Source organism: Uloborus diversus, chromosome 4 (assembly GCF_026930045.1).
Source record: "Uloborus diversus isolate 005 chromosome 4, Udiv.v.3.1, whole genome shotgun sequence".
Taxonomy (NCBI): Eukaryota; Metazoa; Arthropoda; class Arachnida; order Araneae; family Uloboridae; genus Uloborus; species Uloborus diversus.
In genome coordinates this window covers 50,977,459-51,000,607 of record NC_072734.1, presented here as the reverse complement: position 1 = coordinate 51,000,607, position 23,149 = coordinate 50,977,459, and the positions used below count along the sequence as shown (strand labels likewise).

General features: G+C 32.9%; 1 protein-coding gene across 1 annotated transcript; it reads left to right on the top strand.

Annotated features, from left to right (window-relative positions):
* The first annotated feature begins 1,109 nt into the window (after positions 1-1,109).
* LOC129220565 (glutamate receptor ionotropic, NMDA 2B-like) lies at positions 1,110-20,488 on the top strand. The gene is made up of 4 exons (XM_054854996.1): positions 1,110-1,253; positions 5,634-5,890; positions 19,014-19,181; positions 20,478-20,488. Exons 1-4 carry the CDS (start codon positions 1,132-1,134, stop codon positions 20,486-20,488), a joined length of 558 nt encoding a protein of 185 aa, XP_054710971.1. The 5' UTR covers positions 1,110-1,131.
* The last annotated feature ends 2,661 nt before the right edge of the window (positions 20,489-23,149 follow it).

Below are 23,149 nucleotides of genomic sequence, written 5' to 3'. Positions count from 1 at the left end.
AAATTCAGAACCAAAAACGGGCGGTTATCAGGAAGTGTACTGCTAGAAAAGTGAAGGAATCGACGAGCATCCTTTAAGTGAGAGTCGGGCATTAGACACATGCGCTTGCCATTTTCCTTCTGTTGAATTGAATCAACTTTTTAATTGATTCAACTCATTGGGACAATTGCAAGCGCTTGCTCTACACACGAGTAAACTAGTTAAATTGAGTTGGTTTAGTTGTGACAACGTTTTAAAGCAGCTGCTGAAATAAAATCGTCTTATTAGAAGAAAAGTTGATTGAACTATACGTTGCTTCTAGTGCAGACAACGGAAAAAGTCATTCAACTAGTTTTCAGGCAACTTTTTCGAAAATTAATTCAACTAAGTTGTATCGTGTGCAGTATTTCTATCAAACTTTTACGGCATTTCAATGAAGAAAGCAAAAAAAAAAGGAGTTTCTTGAATTTGATGATCAGTATATTCTGACTCGTCTTCTACAGCAAGAGCGTAAATTCATAACTCATTTGATTGATAACTGAGCGGTGGCATACAGCATTACTTTGCCCAAACTGATATACTCGTACGTGACAATACAAATACAGATATGACCATTGCATATCAGATGGTCATTTTACTCTATGAAACGGGGCGATTGCCACAGGTTCAAAGCTTGTAGACTTCCACTGGAAAACGAATCTACATTTTTCTTTCTCTTTTTTAATACAATCATTTCAGATGTTCAACCCTTACGTTGTTGTCAAGCTTCAGAAATAATTCAAACTAAAATTCAAAAAGTGGAAAAATCTCCGTATATGGCTAAGTCACCCCCGTATAGGGTAATATAGTTTGTAAATATTTTTGTATAGTAATATTATCGTACCTTCACCATTTCTTAAAGATTTAACTAATTCTTATATGAATAAATTTCGAAGTTTTTGATTAAAAAATAATTCATTTACAGGTCATGTAAATATGATACAATATTTCTAGCTTTAAAATACTTACTTATTCTGTGGATAACCTACGTTTTTGAGACTTAACAATGAAAACAACTTTGCTTTAAAATACTAAAGTTATTTCATATTCTAGAGGCTTCCTGAGTCTCAGGTCCTTCAGTTGGCGCCGTCCGTAGAACATCAGTCCTCCGCAATGCTTAGCATACTCAGACGATATTCCTGGCATAAGTTCGCTATTGTCACTAGTCAGATCGGTGGCCACGATGACTTTGTACGTGCTGTGAGAGATCAAGTGCTTGCTATTATTGACTTTAAGTGAGTATTAAATGCTTTTTATGTGTTTTACTACGACAACAATTTTCAGAGATTAAGTCAGTGACACTGATGCAAGTAACTACCGAACAACAAGGTTACTGGTAACAGAGACTATAACTTGTAATTTGTTCAATGATGCCCATTAGTCTGGAAGAGCCATGGAAGAGCTGCGTGTAATTAACAACTTATAGAATCTGAGTATATCTTCACACTGTCGTCTAAAAATATTTTAACTCACCAGCACGACGTCAGGGCTGATGAGCCTAAAAATACGTAAAACTGCAGTCTCTGAATGCTATATTTGAGCAGTTTAGCAGTACCTTGAAACTCTGTCTTAGGTTTAAAAAATGTTACGTTACTGACTTAAATGTTTTTTTAAAAAAAATACGAGTGTGATTATTTTTTAAACAATTACCTTTAGACGGAACTAGGAACAGAAATTTTAAATATTTTACATTTTTAAGTTAGTGAAATACCAAAATATTTACAGAGTAAAGTAGTTGCTATTATTTACCGCTTTCCCACTCTTATTGAAACTAATAGTGCACAATAATCCAAGTCAAAAGCCCGGTAGTAAAATTTGTTTCAGCAACTTGCAATGCTGTTGAAAAATCAAAAAAAAAATAAATAAAATAAAATAAAATAAATAAATAAATAAATAAATAAAAATAAAAATAATAATAATAATAATAATAATAATAATAATAATCTGCAAGACAGAACGACATTATATTAAACTTAAAACTTATATCGGCACTAAAAATTGCTTTAAAATAAAGTGCCAATGTGATCGGTCGCAGAAATTAGCGCAACGTGCAGCACAGATTCTATAGAAAATCCGCAGAATCTTAGTAAGGGTTAAAAAAAACCCTTATATATATATATATATATATATATATATATATATATATATATATATATATATATATATATATATATATATATATATATATATATATATATATATATATATATATATATATATATATATATATATATATATATATATATAATTCATAAATGGCATGCGCTTATGTTAGTATCTTATGTTACAGCATTTTTCGGTGGCGATGAAAGTTTTACGATAAATTTAATGTCGGTTTATTTCGCAGACTATTTTTGATTTTCAATCAGCTTCGCTGACTGCTGAAAACAAATTCTACTAAAGGTAATGTAGGTACCACGCTGCCAGTTGATTATTTTTCATCAGAAATTACGGTACAAATCTTCATGAGCATAAATTTAAAGCAGTCTGCAGAGTTTCTCAAAAATCTGTTTCTCAATTCTTAGTTATGCGCACGTTCTGCTACGGGGCCGAAGGTTTAAATGCAAAAATGCAGAAAAGTAATCTACCTTTTCTTCCTTCAGCTTCATTATTTTCATTGTAAATGAGTTTACTTATAACTCTGATACGCGAGTCTGTGTGTCTAGTTCATTCAACTATCATTATAGTACAGTAAAATTAGGCCAAAAAATGACCAAACCCAAACATCCAAAAAAAAAAGTGAAACCTGTTGCAAATTACTTCTTACCCTTCCAGCAAGAAGGGGTAAAAAGTCCCAGCACTTTGCGCGTCGGGTTTTGGGGGGAAGGGGGGGGGGAGATGAAATAATCCTCTATTTAAATAAAAATAATTTCTATTACTTAAAAAAAAATCTGAAACCTCGCAGAAATCACTCTATAATAATAAAACAATAAACTCTCACATAAAAAAAAATCTAATTAACAGGGGTGCCCAGGCGGGGGGGGGGGGGAATGGGGGGTGTCCATGGAGCAGCTTTGCGTCACTGGAATTTTTAAGGCGGTTTTTTCATGGGGTATTTCTTTCTTTATTGAGGACTTTTATTCTGGATGGGTACTCCGTCACACTTAAGGGGTGCGCCATCGCTTTGAGGGGGGAGGGAGGGACTCTGAATTTACATTTTAAAATCAACTATTGCAGTGAAGTTCACGAAAAAATTTTCCTGACTTAAACTTTTCCGAAGAACAAAATGCCTCACAATGATATGGTAATGTCAGAATGATAATTCTAAAAGATCTAAGCGAGCTCAGTAACCAAATTATTTGTGACTGGAGTTATTAAACTGTTTAGAGCGCTGGAAAACAAAATTCCTGTGCAGCATAAAAAAAGTCCAAATTGACCAAAGTTTCCCTACTTCTTCTTGATTAACTTACTTCAACTTTTCTACAATCTTTTGCCATCACCGTAAATGTGGGACAAACCGGAATTGCCAATAGTGAGACGGGCAATGCTGCAATTCTGCACCCTCTAAGTCGGTGGGGGTTCTCATTTGCAAACACCAAGCTACCTCTCTTTTACGCAGCTATTTATGTGAATTATGCTAAATATGCGGACATATACTTGCAACACTATCTGAAACTTTTGAGTACATTATGCGATAAAAAAATTTGATCTCATCAAACATCAGATAAAACATCAGCTATCCATCGATCTAACGCAGTGACAAATTCAGGTGGTCTAAAACCTGTAGTGATTCAACGATAGAACAAGTCTTGATGAGAGCAATGAGCAATACAACAATAGAATGCTAAATATTTTCACCTTTTTGTCTCTCAGTTTGGAAATCACAATCCGTTTCTAAAGCCCCAGAAGTTTCTTCCCTCTCAAGTTGGTATGGGTATTGCTCGCTGATGATAAGGTGAGTTGCGATGAGACCTTTAACGTTCGGGTAGTAACATCAAATCATATTGAAGGCAAACAATTTTGTAGCATTTCTTTGTAAAGGAGGTAAGCAGTTATGTCTTTAGCTTCTGTTACGAGAGTAGTTACTATCTGTAAAGATGTGTAAGCCCAAACCATCTTTTACACCGAATGGTATGAATAGTAAAGATGGAATAACAAATTGCTAAAAACTTCTGGTACGAGTTATGCGCTGATCCTCCATCAGTATTCGATGAATCTGGTTTCAGAAGGAAAGAAATCCTGTATCGTTAAAGTACTATTATCTGAAGCAAAAGGTTCATCCAAAATCACAGAACGAACAGCTGGTGTCATATATGAGGCAGTGAGAAGCAAAGGGATGTAAGTGGACATTTTCAAGTTTTGAATAAAACGCGTTTAAAGATAAGATCCTAGGTAGGCTTTCGTTGATTTTCTTTTCTAAATCATGCTGTATAGAAGCAACTACCAGGTCTACTAGTACCATTTCTTGCCCCAAGATAGAGGAGAGGTTCACCAACCATTTGTACTGGTTATCTCCAAATTTTTAATTTTGCCCTTTGCTTCTCACAGCCTCATGTGTAATAGATGGAAGATACCTCCTTGAACATATTGTTGGTAATGATATGTAAGCTTCAAGGAAATATGCCAGCAATGCAGTGTGTAGGTCACTTGTAAGTATGGGAAAGCTAGTGTCATTTTTGATGGGTGCAAAGAAAGCACCACAGAAATATAAATGAAGTCCTATTACAACAGCCGAGCCTTCTGCTCTAGAAGACTTTCTGCGTCTCAAATCTTGTGCTTGCTCTGAGGGGTTCATTAGATATAGTGAATGTTTGAAAAGTCTGAAAGTAGACTGAAGTGCTCAATTATATGCACAAACTGTGTTAGACATAGCTGCAACAATAACGATTTTGTTGAGGATCTAGATTCCAAAAAACATCTTGATAACGAAGACTTTTTGTTACAAGCTTAGGAGAAATCATTTGAAAGCAAAAAACAGTTCAGCGTTATTTTTCTGGCCATTTAATCAAATGTGCACCATCAGAGAGGAGGGGGGGGGGAGGATAATATTTTAGTATTTCGTTTTGGGACGTGAGCTACTGTTCTTATGGGGTGGACGGTCCTGATTCAATGCATTTTAGATTTGCATGAAATAATACTTCTACTTGAAATAAAAGGTGGGGGGGTGGGTGAGGATTTATTTTATTTGGCAGAGGGGAGGGGTGTTGTAGCTTTGAGTGGAGATGCACCATCGCTCTTGGAGGATGGACACACTTGATTTGTAACAATTTTCTTAGCATAAAATAAAGTTTCCATATAAAATGTATGGAGGGGGGTTCGGGGGTACTGCTTCGCTTTACGGGGATAGGGGGGCTCTGTAGCATTGGTGGGTTATGTCATCCCTCTTGGGGATCAAACACCTTTAATTTCATGCTTTTAAGTTTAGTATAACATGATATTCTCACTTTAAATTTATTCTAAAAATTCTGGAAAAATACCCAAAACAGCAATTTTTAGATGCCCCCCATTCCAAAACCCGACGCACAATGGGGTGGGACTTTTTTCCTGTTCTTATTGGGAGGGTAATAAACAATTTCGCCAGGTTTAGCTTTTTTTTTTGGATGTTTGGGTCCGACCCCTATTTTTACTGTACTATTAGTCGTCTGTCAGTTGAATGCACGTGCTTGCATTTTCAGATTTACAATAATGGATATCTACACCCTAAAAGCTCGACATGCTGACGAAGCACGTGCAGAAATTGAAGATCTGGCCAACAGTGAAGCTAGAGTATTTTTATTATATTGCAACAGGCAGGAAGCAATGTACATAATGAGGGCAGCGAACGAACTAGAGCTCACCGGGAAAAATTATGTTTGGATAGTCACGCAGTCTGCAGTAGGTCCAGCTTTCGACAACACTCCGCCTCCACCAGATTTTCCACCTGGACTATTAGGTAAGTTTCATTCTTGAAGTATTTTCAGGGGAAGTTTATGCATACTTCCACAAAAATAAATGTATTTTTTAAAGTTTTCAACAGTACATTGAAATGTAGATGGTTTGGATAACGTATCTTCTTTTGCTCAACATTCAAAGAAGAAAGCTTTGTGATGCAAAATTTCGAAATTTCAACTTCTTTACTTATAGTATTGCTGCCTCTAGTTACACAAAACTTAAAGGAAACTCTTACACTATTGTACAGTTATTCAAACTTAAGAAGGAATAATTACAAAATTATTAAACCCATTTCAAGTGTAGGAGTAACCTAATTTAAAGTTATCCTGCTAGCTTTGCCAATTTCGAAGCATTTGAATTTAAAAAATCTCTATTTTCATTTCACCGCATGCAAAAAAAATACCAACCAAGTACCAATACGTAACACCTATTAATTACATAAAAATGATTTTAGGGTTTTATAACTGGATTCAGCTCGATATTTTTCAAGTATGAACATAGTGGCAGGGGTATTTATGTTATCCTTATTAAGCACCAAGTCTTCCATTTTCAGACCGTACCATGTCTCCTAACCTAATAAGTATTCAAAAAATTTTTTAGCTACATATGATAAAAGATGTGTATTGAACCTCAAAGCATATGAAGTTATTTGTATTTTCAATTTGGTTCATATAGTGGCGTTTAATGGGATAAACGAATATAAGAAACGTTTCAGGCGTAGCCTCAAAAGGTTGGTAAAGTCTGTTTCCCATCAAGAGATCCTAATGTAATGTTCAGTGTATATTCTAAAGTGCCAAACAAGTTTCTAATCCGTTAACAAAATCGAATATGGTGGCTTCCCACCTGTTGCGCTAATGTGTCTTAGATGAAATTGTGCTTCATTTCAGCAGAGAGATTCTGAGTGTTCAAAATTCTTCGCAAAGGAAAATAATTGTGAAAATGAAATAAAAATACTGTAAAGTAGGATGCAAAAATAAATAAATAAATAAATAAACTATCGACTGCAAAGAAAAATCAAATTCATTAAAAAAAGACACCATTCAACGTTTGATTGAGTTTTCCGTTTTTCCGCTATCTATTTTTCTTGCTAATAACATATACTTGTATCAACGGTACAAAAGAGTAACAACTTAGTCAATACTACAACATATCTCTCTTGGGATATGCAATTTACGGATAAATGATACAGACTGCGTTGCATCTGAGAAAAGTAATCATCCCTCCTTTCCGGGAGGTACTTATTCGAAACGCAGAATAATTCATTCGCAGAAAACTATCGCTTGTGTCCGAGACGGTTTACGTGCGCAGCAAATTGCGTTAGACAGTATTTCGGAGGTTAGCTTCTTTGGTTTAATTTAGGTTTTTTTTTAGTTTGCATGTACATTAGAAAAAAAAATTGGTTTACTTTCATTGGTAAAAACTTAGTTTTGGTAGAATTATTCTACTGCTCAAATTTAGGCTTAGCTATAAACTACTAATTAACATGATCGTACTAATAGGGGCATAGGCATTTCGAGGAGAAAGTTTCAAAAAATTGTTTTTTTTTTTAAACACCAGAAACAGTTTTATATAACAAAAATTTACCCGTTTTTTCTTCCTTTTTCTCATTACTTTTCTCATTGTCGTCTGATTCCTCATGCATTTTGAGAATATTTAGCTTTGAATGCTCATCGAACATGTGTAACACGAGAAATACAGTATAATTGTGTCATTGAGCATTTCAGTTGATTGAAGTTTGGATAATAGGTCCTCAACTATACTTTAGATTAATAATATAAATCTTCCGCAATTGCCTTTAACTCTTGTTTAAAACAATGTGTATTTTTATTTCCGTACACTGTTCCTATTACTCTAAGCAGTGTCGACCTAAGGCTGTAGGCCATGTGTGACATGTGAAGTCGATCCATGTGGACTTTTGTTATGCTAAATGTTACGAGGCAAAAAATACTATCTGGAAGTTTTCAAAACATCTTCATTTCGGTATTAGGAATGATTCCAGCAAATTTTGAGCCACACAGTCAGAAATTGGTTTCAAAAAAGAGATGGGAACTTCCAATAGAATAAGATTGTAGTGATGAAAGAAACTAACTTTTCTACGCAATTTCCTTTTCTTTTCCACATTTGTCCATGATGTCTAAAAAAATTAAAAAAACATATTTTAATTTTATGTGTGTTCTGGCTCGCGATATTCATCTTAGTATGGGGTGCGACCTGCTGGTAAGAAAAAAAGGGGGCACAACTGTGATCTAAACCAATATAAAAAACTTCGAAATCATAATCCGCAGCATAAGAATGCGCGCGCGTGTTAATTAAGAGCAGATAATCTAGTACTAAGAAATCATAACTAACGCTATTTGAAAAAACCCATGGCTGCAGAGACGGAGTCGGGTTTATTTTGGGGCAGGGGCTGGAGTTGGAGTCGGGTGTCGAAGTTTTTAGTTTCCAAGAGCCGAAAGCCGAGTCGGTCAATTTCTCTCCAATCCGAATTTCTACCAGTGCTTAAGGAGTCGGAGTCGGACGGAATTTGGGGCAAAGAAGTTGGAGTCAGAGTAGAAGCATCTGAAAATCCCGGAGTCGGAGTCAGTTATTTTAACTCCGACTTTGAGCCCCGAAGCAAAAGACTGAATAAGAGTTCCATGATATGGTCCAGTACTCAATGTAAGAATTCTATGCACACTCCTAAAATTCAGAAACTTCTAAGGTAAATATTACTGTAGAATTAGTGTTTACATTACAGAAAAAATTTCGCTGTAAATAAAACCGAAAAAAAAAAAGAACAAAAAAAAAAAAAAAAAAAAACAATGACAGCACCAACCGATATACTTCATGACTTATGGGACGAAGCATTTGTTTTACTATTTCTGTTCCCCCAACGAGCCAAATTCATGCAGTGGATAAAGCTCCGTTGTCCGTACAAAGAAATTGCATGGCCGAGCCCCGCTGCTTGCGTCTTGTTCGTTTTGTTCAGCATAAAAAGTCACAGCGTTATTTCTTTTTTTACGGTAAAATTTTACATTGAAACCATATACCACTACTTTTGCTGTTTCATAGATACCTGTATTTTTTACTTTAAAATTTCATGAAAATTTTTAACATTGTAAATCAGTAGATCCCAACCTTCCTTTACCCGATTACCGCAACTCATACTAAAATGATACTTGCGGGCAAGAACACAAATAAAGCTTTAAATATTTAAAGATTTTTAAATGCCATGGGGAAACATTGACAGTGAAAAACAAGCAAACCAGGAATTGTTGTTATTTAAATTGATGCTTCTTTTATTAACTCTACTCCAAGTTTGTAGAACAGTGATTAATCGTGGTTTCCAATCGTCGTATTATATCCCTCTTTGCCCTCTTTTTTTTTAGAATACGAGGATCGCCCATATTCGTTTTACGATTAATCGAATTTTCTGATTATTTGTCTGCTTTGCAATAGTAAAAGAACTATTGAATCTACAGACTTCGTTTTTGGCTTAAATGAAAGTCAATTAAATGTAATGTATAAGTATGCCCAGTTTTTTTTCTTTTTTTTTTCAATTAGTGTGGGAATTTATGTCCATATTTGGCGTGGAATGTGATCGAAGCATTTTTTTTCTGCAAAAATGGCCAATTTTTGAAGTACGATATCTCTTAAACTATTGGTCATACAGAACTCCACTTGAGTTTACATTGTTCAAAATTTATTGTGCTTTAAAACGGGTATCAAAAGTTTATTTAAAATCAAAAGTTGGATATTTTAGGAGTTACAAAGGAAAAACTAAAAAAAGTCGGAAAATTTCGCAGTTTTTCGCAAATTACGCAGAGGGCACAAGTTTTTGAAAACTGCAAACTTAGATTTACACTACCCTTACTGACCCAAACAACATAATAAAAATCCAGAACTTTATCGTGCTTTGCGATTTTAGCCCCTTATTTTGTATAATATGACTGGACTACTTGGTTACATCTTCGTTCAGTTTTCTGCGCAAATGCATTCATTTTTTATTACTCAAATCCTACTCGAATAGAAGGAAAATATATTTCAAATGAAATAGTTCAACTAATTATTCGATTTTGCCTCAGGTTACTGAGCTTTTTTTATAATGAAGCAAACTTGAATAATTAAAAGAATAGTGTTATTACAATAGTAAATCAATTTACTTCATTTCCTCTTTATAAGATTATTGGTTTCGCCACTGACCTGTTTCACGAATCTAAATAAACCTACTAACATAAAATATGAAACTTTTTGTTAAAGACCTTCTTTTTAATAAGAAATTGAAAGGTTGAATGATTCATTTATCGATTTTTCTAAGATAACATCCATTCCATATGTTAGTTAATTCCAAAAGAAACTACTTAAGCATTTAAAATTTTAATTAGCTTAATTGAAATTTGGTTTGCGAATCCTATTCTATTAAATCCCTGAAAAATGTGTGTTTATGTTCACTGATTAAAGCTTGGATTCTGGTAGCTTCTAAGTTTTCCTGTAACTTTAGACAACACATTGTTCATATGTATTACATCCAAAAATGGAATGCTTTATTTTAAAAGATAATTAAGGTTCTGTCATGAATTATTCAGAAATTAAAGAAAAGAAGAAAAAAATGCTCTTTGTTCTGAGAGAGAACATTGTACAAGGATGTTCGGAAGAAGTTATTAAGGGTTTTGTTTTTTTAAATTCAGTACTGAGGAACGAATTTTTGAAAAGATTTAAACATGAAAAATAATAACATGCCTCAAAATTTTCATTTCAAATTATGTCATTCTGAGGTTTTTTCAAACATATTTAATTTTTTACAGTGGTTTTTAAAGGAATAATTATTAATTTGAAAAGAAAAATTTATAAATCACTAACACGATAGTGAGCCGTATTATGAGTTATTTCTATTTTATTAGTAAAATGACATATATTTAATTACAAACATACCCATTAATCATTTAAATGGTGACCAAATATTGCTTTACATTACATTTATTTTACTTGTTGACTTTTAACACTTTTGAACGAAGTTTTGCAGTATCTAGCGTTAAATCTCTTAGTATAGTTTAAACTATATTTGAGACTTACAGTTGCAGTGACTTTATGTCAAAAGATTATTTTCTTGTTAGGGTAAGGAATAGCGATTGATTCTCAAATATATTTCGGGCATTACATGTAAATATCTTTCCGCAAATCAAAACAGTAAATCAGTAAAATAGAAAATAATGAAATATACTAGCACAAAACGTGGATTACTAGAGACACGTGTTTAGGGGTTACAAATAGTGTTTTAATACAAAATAAGTGAGATTAAGGATGAAAAGAACCGAAAAAAGTCAGCTTTTGCTATCATACACTGCCATTCCTTATTTTACTTCTTAAGCAGAAAGGTATTTATTTAACTTTATTTACTTTAAAACAGTAAATGTTAAACGAAATCTTGTATTTTTCATTATAAATTACATGCTCTTGAAATAAAAAAACTAAGTTTTAGCTCAAATGAAAATGCATTTTTCAACTTTATAAACACACAACTTTTCAAAAAAAAAAAAAAAAAGTCTACATGCAGTTTGATGTTGAATGTCAGGAAATCATTGGATGTCATCAAGCTCATATATTTTGCATTTAAAAGGCGGTTCCTTGTAATCACAAAAACACGTGATTGAAAATTTTGAACTTTAGGATTTTATGAGGTTGTTTTTTTTATAACCCAAGACGATGTAACGGATTAAATGTACTCATATAACATATTTATTTTGTAGTATTTAATTGGTCAAATATATTTTTTGAATAAAATAAAGTTAAAAAAAAAAACTAAATAGTAAAATTCTGCTCTCAATTATTATTTCTTTGGAATAATTTCTTAAAAAATGGTTCAAAATAGACTGTTAAAAAAGAAGATGGGGAGTAGCAATGCCGTGACTTGAGTCAATTACACAGCTGGTATAACATAGTTAAGCAGGAAAGATAAAAGGCGAAAATGTATAGTAGGAGGAGACCTTTTCATCTTTTTTTGTTTCTTTTCTTCCCAACACAATGTTTTTTGTCACAGCTAATTCATGAAAAAAAGCTGAATTCTAGATTTCTTGAAAGCAAAAAAAAAAAAATATTTTTTAATGAAAATTTGTTTTTTAGTGAAAATATTTTATGAATGTGTCGTTTTCATGAAAAAACTCAATAACCTATGAATTTCACAAAAATGTTCGAAAAAGCCATGATATCTACTGAATTACCCAAGATTTTCGAAAAAATCCGAGCTTTGGTGGTTTTCAGTTTAGGTGCTGAAATAGAATATGCATTTAAATTTACTTATTTCATTTCACTCAAATTTAAATGTTCCGTGTCACAACTCTAAGTCGACTATAAAGAAAACTGAAACATCCATTTCGGCATTAAACTGGCCAAATAAATCTCCTGATTTCAATACCGTCTAGAATCTTTGGCATCGGCAAACCTAAAGAAAAATTTTTCGCCAACAAAATCGAACTCATTGCTGCCCTGAAGAAAGTGAAACACTTGGAATCTATGTCTGAAAAGATTACAAATACGATTCTAGCAAAAAGTGACGTGACGAAGAATTGATATTGTGTCGTTTGAAAATATGTTTGCCCATTAGTTTTAAAATTCTATTTTTTCAATCGATAGAAATCAGCTTCACTATAAACTTTTTGATCATTCTTTTTAAGATCATTTTTCATTAAGTATGTATGAAATGTTGAGTTCACTTTATAGTAAAGGAAGTGCGACATGCTCATTTCAATGCTTTCTTTTTACTTACAGTATGTTAGAATAAGCTTTTTCCTGAAGAATGAAAAGTAGTCTATTATTTTGCATTTAGATTGAACGTTTTTTTTTTAATTTGGACACACAAAACTTACTGAAATTTATCAGGGACGAAACGTTTAAAGTAGGCCTTAAATGTATTAATGTTTTTTAACATCTTTTAGTATATGAAGTTTTCACTCAGTCTGTTGTTTGAAACAGGTACAGACGTTTCAATTAAACCCTTTGCGAGAAACAATTTAAAATATTGGAAGAGACAGTACGTATGAATTGCAAGTGTATTGGAGGACATATGACGGTCAAGGGCGCTCGACCATTTGCGTTTTCGGCACTAACTTGAAGAGACGAAATTGGAAAGCAATATTTCAAAAAAACCTTCCTAAAAACTCCAGATAGGCGGAAAATACTTCGAACCAAAGAGTTAAATCCATTATTCAACGTTTAAGTAAGTTGGAAAACTGTCTGAAAACTTCAAAGTAAGCGGAAAACGTGATAAACGAACTTGAGTTATCAATACTTGACTGCATTTTTTGAGAAAAAAGTTCAATTAGATAAATCAAGAAAAAAAAATGCGATTTAATATATTTTTTGCATTGTTTATTATGTCTGATGGTTAAAAACTTTTGAAGTACAGAAAAAATATGTAATGCCGAATACATTGTCTTGAATAATTACATATAGCTACCTTTCATAAAGCAGACAAAAGTAATAATAATATATATGCTTTTAATGAGTGGAATTTTGCTTTTGAATTACAAAAAAAAAAAAAAAAAATCCTAAAACACCGATACTGATTGCAAATTGTTCATCAAATATTCACCTTCTATCATTCTAATTAAAGCATTCGTTTGCATAAAAACATAAGAGAATACCTGCTTCACCTTAAGTTCATTTGTCTCATAAATTTACTTTCAATCAAAATTTCCTTCTGCTATGGATATTTAATTCTGGGTTCTCTTATTCCTGGTGAGAATTGAAGTCATGTATTGCGGATTCTTTTAACAAATATATTTTTTAATTCCCTACATCAGAACATTGCTAAATGAATTTGAAATTCTGTGACTCAATTGGACGACACGATGAGAAATTGCACTGAGTTGTTTTTCCATACAAGGTAAGATGTCATAAACCGACTTTATGATGTCGTACATAGTTTTTATTTCACGTTTAAAATAATTCTAAACTACACATAACACACATTTCATAAAGGAAGGGGTTAACTAAACACAATTACTTTAAATATGAAAATTAAATTTTAATAAAGTATTTATAACTGAGTTGCGAAATTTCAAATTAAGAATAATTAACTCTAAACGAGGGAACATGCGTTTCGTAAAGTGTACAAAGAAAATGGCAGAAAAATGTGCAAAAGGATAATTATACGGGGCCGTCGTTTATATGAATCACGTTTGTCTTGAACAGTTTTGATTCTATAAAGCGACGTACTCATTAAAGCGGATGATTTATTTAACCACTGATTCAATTAACCGGCGTCTACTGTATTATATGCTACAATTAGTTAACAGGCTTCGCAAGTGCTTTTTCTTTTCGTTTGGTTCGTGATTTAGTACAGTATTGGCGTATTCACTGATGACATATACTCAATCGTGTCTTCAACTTCATCCTTTTGACAAAGATTGCAACGCCGGGCATTCTGTGATGTTTCTGGCTTCCTTTTACGCGACTGTTTATGTTCTGTAATCACTTATACGAACCAAAGTTTTAAGAAAAATATGTATTAAAGCATTTTTCAAATACATCGACATCGATTGTCGCGGCACCACTATAGCAAACAATCCGCTGAATCAATCGGACAGAAAGTTTAAATATGGTTTTTGAAGATATCCGCTGGAGATAGCTATCATTTTGGACAACGTCCAGGTGCTCGGTTAAAATGAGAAAACTGCAAAGTTTTTTGAATGGTGACGCCCATTTTTTCCGTGCTCCAATCAATCAGCATATTAAAAAACCACAAATGGTGTTAGAACGATTGGCGTAGAACGTAGGTTTCTCGTTTGCACATTCCGACACTCACCTAAAAGGAAACTCTTTCAACACTGCTTACCCACACGGCACGTGCTTCTACTACTGGCTTTTACTGAAAATTATGCAAACGTGAGTTAAGCTCCTCCTGTCTCGTGTTATTAACAATTCTTAATGCACTTCATTGAAATTGAATTGCGCCGGTAATCCGCGTCGCATGCCGCTCGTTCCAGCACCATTTATGGTATTCAATACGCTGATCAGTTTGCGCAAGGAAATTGTGTGCATTTGCCGTTTGAATTTTTCGAACTTTTCTCACTGTCTCCGTAACCATAAACACTACTGTTTTAAACTATCGTAATCTCTGGCGTATAGCTTAAAACAACTGTGTTTATTTTTATTTATTAATATTTTTTTGCCAGATTGGTTCTGCGAATAGGCAGCTAAGATTCTATACATACGGGCAGTTTCTTTTTTTTGTCCCTTTTCCTACCTTCCTTTACTTCAGTGATTTCTTATTAATGTGAATGCCGCTCCTGCACTGTTTTTACATGCGTGTTTGTATGTTATTGAATGCATAAGCTAGATATGTTTTTGAGATTATAAAGCGTAATACATAAAGTGTTTGTGATATTTCGAGAGAAATACAAATCTCTCTGATGTTTTTTCGCTCGATTTGTTCTGCGAATAGGCCTCTAAGATTTCATATAAACGGGAAGTTTTTTTTTTTTTTTTTTTTTGGACCACCGTCCCTTCTTTGCAGTGCTTTCTTAGTGGTATGGATGCCCTTCCCCACTTTGTTTTTATGTTTGTGCCTGAATGTTATTAAATACATAAGCTAATTATGTTTTTTTTTTGGGGGGGGGGGGGTGATATATACAAATAGAGCTTGTGATATTTCAAGAAAAATGTAAATCTCTAGCTTTAATCCACTACTTAAATTAAAATATAATTCCAGGAAATAAAAAAAGAGGTTAATATGATTTAAAAAAAATGCTAATCCAGATGTCAATAAGGGCACCATGTCTTAAATAAAGCAAGCTCATTTTTTTAAAAAATAAATGCTAATAAGATTTTTCTCAGTTCATTTTAAAGCAACTGTTTATTCCCGATTTTTTAATCTTATTTACAGTAATTATAAATTACTTACTTTGACATCAAAGTACAAATTTTGAAAACATGTTTTCTTACTGTCAAAATATAGAAAAGATATCGTACCAAAGGCGCAACAAAAAAAGCAACAAATACTTAATTAATAAAACAAATATTTCACTTTTCTGCTTCAAATTCCCGGGATTTGACAAAAACCCCGGTCTTTCGGAGCTTGTCGCGACAGCCAATAAAGAAGCAGCAAAGCGTATCATGTGACACTGCTCATTCTGCTTCCGTTTTCATTGGCTAGTCTGCACTGTACGTAGGATTTAGGAAACAAGCTAGACGACTGACATTAAAATTGCATGAACGAGGGTGGAAAAATTGCATTTTTTAAAAATATACATACTGTTTGAATTTCCCAGGCATCCGGCAGAATTTTAAATCCCTGGAAAATTGCAGTCGTGTTTTTTGCCCTAACTAAAGGAATTATTATTGCTTTATTTTTTCAAAAAAAAAAAAAAAATGAAAAACTTTTTTGAGGAATCTTCAGGTTTTATTAATATTATTAGGTGGCATTAATTATTTTATCATACTTTTACCCGCATCTGACTTCATTCGATTTAATATGGTAAGAAAAACTCAGGGAATTAACTGCCAACTGAAAATCAACTTATTTTTTTCTTTATATATGTTTTAATACCCAGGGATATATATGTTTGTATAAATGGTTCCATATATGTTTGAGAGAGAGAATAAACTGTACACTTATAATTCTCAAAATAACAAAGTTTTTTATTGTGAATTATAAGTTTCATTTTTACCGAGTTTAACGCATTTTAAATTATGTTAAGATATCACGTTACACACAAATATATTCATTATTTATGCTTTACTTGATTAATAAACTGAAAAAAAAGGTTAAAATAATTACAGATAGATAAATTTAGAAGCAGAATTGAAAATGTCATTATAGTTTAAATTATCATGGGCACAAAAATATGAGACTATAAGTGCAGTTTAAATCATTAAGGAAGAGGATATGTAAAAACAAAATTTAAGATGTAAAAATTGTTTTAAGTGGAACAAACAGCGCACAGATATCTGCCTCGTTTGATATAAAAGTGTAACCCAGAGTAGAATGAAACATGTTAATAGCATACAGTATACAATGCAACCATAGCATGAAGGTGTTATGCAACCAATTGACGTTGCAGAACGTTTCATGCCGTTGCATGAAAAAAAATATATATATATATTTGTGAAACATAAGTTATGCCAACGAAATACCACCTTGACATTCATTGAAGGTTTTAAGGTGCTCAAAATGAAATTTACGGAGATTAATCTATATATATATAAATGGAGTTTGGTAAATTCGTTCCCTAAGATCTCAGAAACTACCCGGTAGATTTGGCTGAAACTTTCACCGTTTGTTCAGTTTGGTACTGGGAAGGTTTATAGACCAGTTCGAAAAAAAATCCGATTGATAGTTCTCTTTTTATTCCAATTTTAGTCCCAATTTTCACATAAATGCCCCAATATGGGGGTGAAAAAAAACATGCACATATTAACATTATATGTCCATCGAAAGCGCCAATTTTTCTGCTGAAGATAGCATCTGTTCGAAGTTTCTAAGTTGTATAAAAAACGAGTTATGAGCTTTTTTGTTCCCTGTTCGAAGGCTTTCATCAACCCAAGTCATTATTTAGTGTGTCATCTCAACACCCAAGAATTGTTGTGTTGTTGAATATTTTTGTGTTTCGTCTGACTTTTTGAGGCTTTTCTCAAGTCAAATCTTAAAGTAACGTTTTTCCACAAGATTGGCTAAAAATAAATGGATTTGGCTGATTATTTTACTTTTAAACGGAACTTATGTAATTAATGGTTTATTATTATTATTTATGCTGATTGGACACTTGCTCACTATATCCAACCAACCAGCAGAAATATCGCCAGAATTTTTTCAGAAAGATTTCAGTAGCTGATGCATTTGGCAGTTTTATCCACTGTCGCTGTTTTTGAGCCCAAAGACTTCGTAATAATGTTTCTCAGCTTTCACCATATAAACAAAATATCGCCAATCGAAGATACTTTAAAAAAAATACTGTGTAAAATGATTCAACAATTAAATTAGGCAAATCCATAAACCGCACAAAAACTTCCATTAATTTTTCTTTTTGCACGATTTCAAACAATCACCAAATTTTACTACTTATTTTAGAAACATTTCGGATGAAACCGTTTAGCGCCATTTCATTTTGACCAAAAGTATCTCAGCATCTCGCAAAAATATTTCTATAATAAAAATTAGTAAGGAGGGGGAGTATTATCGAAAGTGTCCCAAAATGATTCTCGCAAATTTGGTAAGATTTTAAACCGCACCAAGCGCCCACAAAAATTGAAATTTCCCAAAATAATTAAAGCAAATGTAAGGGGAACACGGGCGGCTACATTTTTTAAAACAGTTCGTACATCAATAGCCATACAGAGAAGGTTTTAGATTAAAAAAAAAGTACTAACAGATAAATCTTTTTAAACATGTAAAGTTTAATTTCATGTTTCGGAAACTCTTCAAATTTGTATATGCTTAAATGTCGTGCTTTCATTTCTAATTGCATACTATTTTGTTCTTTATACTTATTGCTATTTTAGTTTAATGAGTAAGGAAGAAGCTTGATTTTTAATCACGTCAAAAAGGTTTGTTTTAAATTCTTTCGCTTAAAACAGAAAACAAGGGCAAGTAACGATTGTTTCTCATAATTATTACTGACCCAGGCAACGCCGGGTATTTTTGCTAGTGGTTATATAAAGGAGATTAGGCATGCTTAAATCTGAAAGAACTTTTCAATTTTTACAAGTGGTCGACTGAGTGGCATAGCGTTAGCCTTTTGCACTGTGTCTCGGTTTCCGACCCGCAATGGCCAATTTAGTGGATTATGGAGATACAGAAAATCGTTAGCGCCCATGTCGTGTGATTATGCGCCATGTAAAAGACACCTAGGACACTTGTTTGGCTTTGAATATCATCGACAAAATAAAATCTCTAGTGCAGTTTCGCGTCGATGATCCCCCAGGTGCCTCCATCATGTGGGAAGCTGGGCATCAAAATTATCTGCGCCATTGATATCTGTACCTGAATGGTTGCAGATAAAAAACTGGATGCCGTGTCGAAGGATCGCACTAGGTCTGAAAAAGGCCAGATAACCAAACTCAGCCTCCTTAAAAAGCGAGATTTTTTTTTTTTTTTACAAGGGTGAAAAAAAGTTTACAACAGTTTTTATTTCACCCTTTTTTTCCAGGTATCCATTTTAATACCACGATGACTCGATTAATGGAAGAGATTGAACGATCAGTGAAAATATTCGTTTATGGATTGGAACTTTTTTTGAAGGATCCCCAGAACCACAATATGACTTTGGCTCCTCGATTGAACTGCAGTGCAAACAGCGAAATCAGATGGAGTCAAGGTGAACATTTTTTTAAGTAAGTACTTTTTTGTTGAAATATTTTAGATTTTACAGAGTTCTATACTTTCGTAATTTATTTTGTCAAGACTACTGATTAATCAGGATCCGATAAATCTGTGAAGGTACGTGAAGCTCCAACGCATTTTCGGGCACTTTGTTGAAGAACGAGGGCGATATTTTTATATTCTACACAAATTGAAACAAATATCTTTATTGCTATTAATATTATTTCTAAAAGAGCCCCAGCAGAATTCATATTTGAGTCAATACCCTCCCCTCCTCCTCTATCATTAATAAATTATATACATTTTATGTCAGTGGTATATATACGATTCAATTTTGGAGGGAACCAATATGACAAAGCTTGTAAACTTCCCCCTCACTTTATCCTTATTTTTGATAGCATAAGTTATTAAAGGGGGAGGCACCAGAGCCAGATGAGAGGGCGGCAGTTTCAAGTTCCCGAGATAGATCAAACTTCCGCCCTATTCATTTTCCTTCAAGTTTCTATATTAAGTTGTATAATTTTGATTAAAGGCAGAAAGGGAGGAATTCATGAAACGTATGATAAGTTGAGTTCTAAGATTTTTTTTTAATATTCAGTTTTTTGCTTCTAAGAAGAATTGACTACGGAAAGATTATTCAGTAATATTTATTTATGTCTGACTTGCGTCAATATTAAGTCTACGAGAGATAATATTCAAATTTTTATTAATATGTATATTTTTTTATTTTTTCTTGAAACTAAAAAACTAGGAATATATATTTAAAATCTGCACATTTTTCACCATGTTTTGGCACTTTCTTCCATAGGCGTCAATATTAAAAACTTTTGAATTGTTAAAAAAATTGCCCTCAAAACAGCTAAATCAAAAAAATAATAATAAATAAATAAATAAATATTCTTTTCTATACATCTTCTTCATCATTCTTTTGCAAAAAAATTCGTTTAAAGCGAATCTGAATTAAATTTAGGGATCTATGTATCTTTCAATTTCCACCAAAGACACTAATTTTTTCTTCTTTTTTTTTTTTTTTTTTTTTTTTTGCGATTTAAAACTGAACGAAACATATGTCAATCAAAAATGGAAATGTGGAAATGAGGTGCCTTTGCAGAGGTCTTTCAAACTAAAAAATGTTTGCATTGGACTATTCCGTTTAAAGTTGCTAGAAGGGAAGGGACAGACAGACCGACAAGTACACATTTTCCCCATCCAAAAACCATACTTTCCATGTTTTTGTTTTTTCGATATTTATTTAATTATTTTATTCATTTTGTCTCTCTTTTGTTTTTAGTCACATTTTAAAGGTGCACATTAAACCTTCTTTCACGTTTTATTCTTCAATCCTCTGCTTTTACAGAAAAGTATGCTAAACAAAATATATTTTGATTTTTAGAAACTAAAAGCACTGGCAGCCGACATTTTCACATTGCTTACTAATATACTAAACTCGAACTACGATATACTAAAAAGCAATTTCCAGTATTTTGGATCCCATTTTTTATATAAACCTTTGCCACGAATAACCAAAATAAAACGAAATAAAACCAGATTTGGATTAGGCTAGTTTAGAAACCGCGCTTTTTAAGTTCAAACTTAATGCAAATAACTTTATTTAAACACATATTATAAATGAAAAGTATATCGATGAATATCAACCATAAATATCATAAATAAATCTCATTAAATTTAAATTTCTGCAGCACTTGATCAATGACTAAAAAGAGGATTGCATTGAAAACGTTGGCCAGCACGTGCCAATTTTCCCTCCGAAAAAATATTTATTTTCGTCTTACCGAAGGAACTCATAGTTTGAAAAGCTGGTCCTTCGAGTGTCATCTGCAGCATGTTTAAATCCCGTTACCATGGTAATAGAAGCGGCGTAGAAGATCGTCTGCAGCAGATCAACAAGTGACTGCGTTTAATAATAAGCGATCTTCTACGATTCTTCAGTGAATTTAATAAAAGAATATTCAAAGAATTCTACAAATTTTTGTGCCGAATTTTGTTTAGAATTGTTTTTTCAAAAATGGCAGTAAAATGGCACATTTACATCTGAGTTTTTCATATAATTGGGAATCCTGTGTCTTGAAGAAATTAAACATTTGTATTTCTTGAAGCCCATTTATTTTATCTTATATATCAATTGATGCATGAGTATTAAATGAAAATAATTTTTTTTAATGAAAACGTAGGAACCATTTTTTATTTATTGGTTTATTTTTTAGGTTTTGGAACGTTCCAATTTTTTTTTTACAACAAATATGTTTTTGTTTCAAGTGAAATAATCAAAACTAAATAACGTTAAAAAATATTTTATACTGGAAGCTTTAAATATGCTTTTGTTAAAATTTTAGTTCATATTTATACAACTGCATACTCTCTATTCGTCAGTACGAAAATACTATTTGTGTCTTTAAAAAAAGTCGAATGTTTTAATGATCTCTTATGGATATTTTAGTTCACACTATTTATTTATTATTTCCACTAGCGCAGCCAGAAAAACCTTCTGGAGGGGACTCTTTTGATCAGAAACTCTTTCTGGGAGGGAGAGGTTGATCCAAACAGTCCTTTCATATGTTTAAACAACTGTTTTAGAATACACATTTATGTCAAAATCAGTGCCTCTGTGGGATGTTTTTAACACCATTTTCGCTGCGCTTCTGATCAGCACATCGTTATCGGTATTTCTTTTTTTTTTATTACTTTCTTCTATATCAAATATATAGAAGAAAGTATTGGATTCGTGCAAATTTTCGAATTTCGAATTTTGACGGATTCGAATGTTTTTAGGTGTGCTGAGTCCATTTCGACTATTTTTGGAAAATGTCTGTCTGTCTGTGTGTGTGTCACGTCTGTGTGTGACCAGTTTTTTGTGGCCGCTCTACAGCAAAAACTACCGCATGAAATCAAACGAAATTTGGTACACATATGTGCCCCTATGTGAACTTGTGCCCATTGGTTTTTGGCGCGAATTCCTCCAAGGGGGGTGGAGCAATGGGACGTTTTTTGAGTTACGCGTGATTGCTATTCCTCAGGAAGTCACTGGCGGAATCAAACAAAATTTGGTCCATATGTTGCCAGTAACAGGAACAGGTGCTCATTCAATTTTGGTGTCAATAACTCAAACGGGGGTTGAGCTATAGAACGTTTTTTGTCGTCAATTGTGACTGCTGTATCTCAAGAAATAATGAACGAGTGAAAGAAAAATTTATCGGCAAGTAGCCCTTAAAGGGTATAAAAGCTGATTTTATTTTGGTGTCAATAGCTAACTAGTATGTTGTGGCCATCACGAAACTTTCTTCTATATTTTTCCTTTTTCTGATCCCTCCCCATGCTTGACGAGGAAGCAATATTCCTAACAAAAACAAAATTACACATGCAAAAACTTGACGACCATCCCAATGTCTGAATTATTGTAAAAACAAAACAAAGAGCGAAAATTGAAAGTTACTTTAAAAGCCTTACTTGAATTAAATACAAATATTTTATTTATTAACAAACATAAGATGGCAACAGTTAAAAATTTTAAATCATTGAGATAATATTTCCGATCATTTCCATACAATTAAAATCACGAGAAATACGCTGACGACAATCTATTACGATTTATCTTTCTTATTGTTGCATTAATAAAACTATTTTTATTCGCAAAAAAAAAAAAAAAATCAACACCTCTTGGAGCGATTGGAGTCAAAATTGAACCAAAGCCTGTTTACGTACGGATTCACATATATTCCAAATTTCAACTAGAACGTAGCATTACTTCTCGAGATAAGGCACTCACAATGGAAAAAAAGAACGGGCGATTGCGCTACCCCCTTTTTAGCTGTTGACACCAAAATAAAATCAGCTCTTATACCCACTAAGGGCTACTTGTCAAAAAAATTTTGTTTGATTCCGTTCGTTATTTCTTGAGATACAGCAGTCACAATTGACGACAAAAAACGTTCTATAACTCAACCC

Coding starts and splice junctions, on each gene's coding strand:
- LOC129220565 (XM_054854996.1), top strand. CDS start 1,132: ATGCTTAGCATACTCAGACGATATTCCTGGCATAAGTTCGCTATTGTC. Junction 1,254..5,633: donor CTTGCTATTATTGACTTTAA/GTGAGTATTAAA, acceptor TTGCATTTTCAG/ATTTACAATAATGGATATCT. Junction 5,891..19,013: donor TTTTCCACCTGGACTATTAG/GTAAGTTTCATT, acceptor CTTTTTTTCCAG/GTATCCATTTTAATACCACG.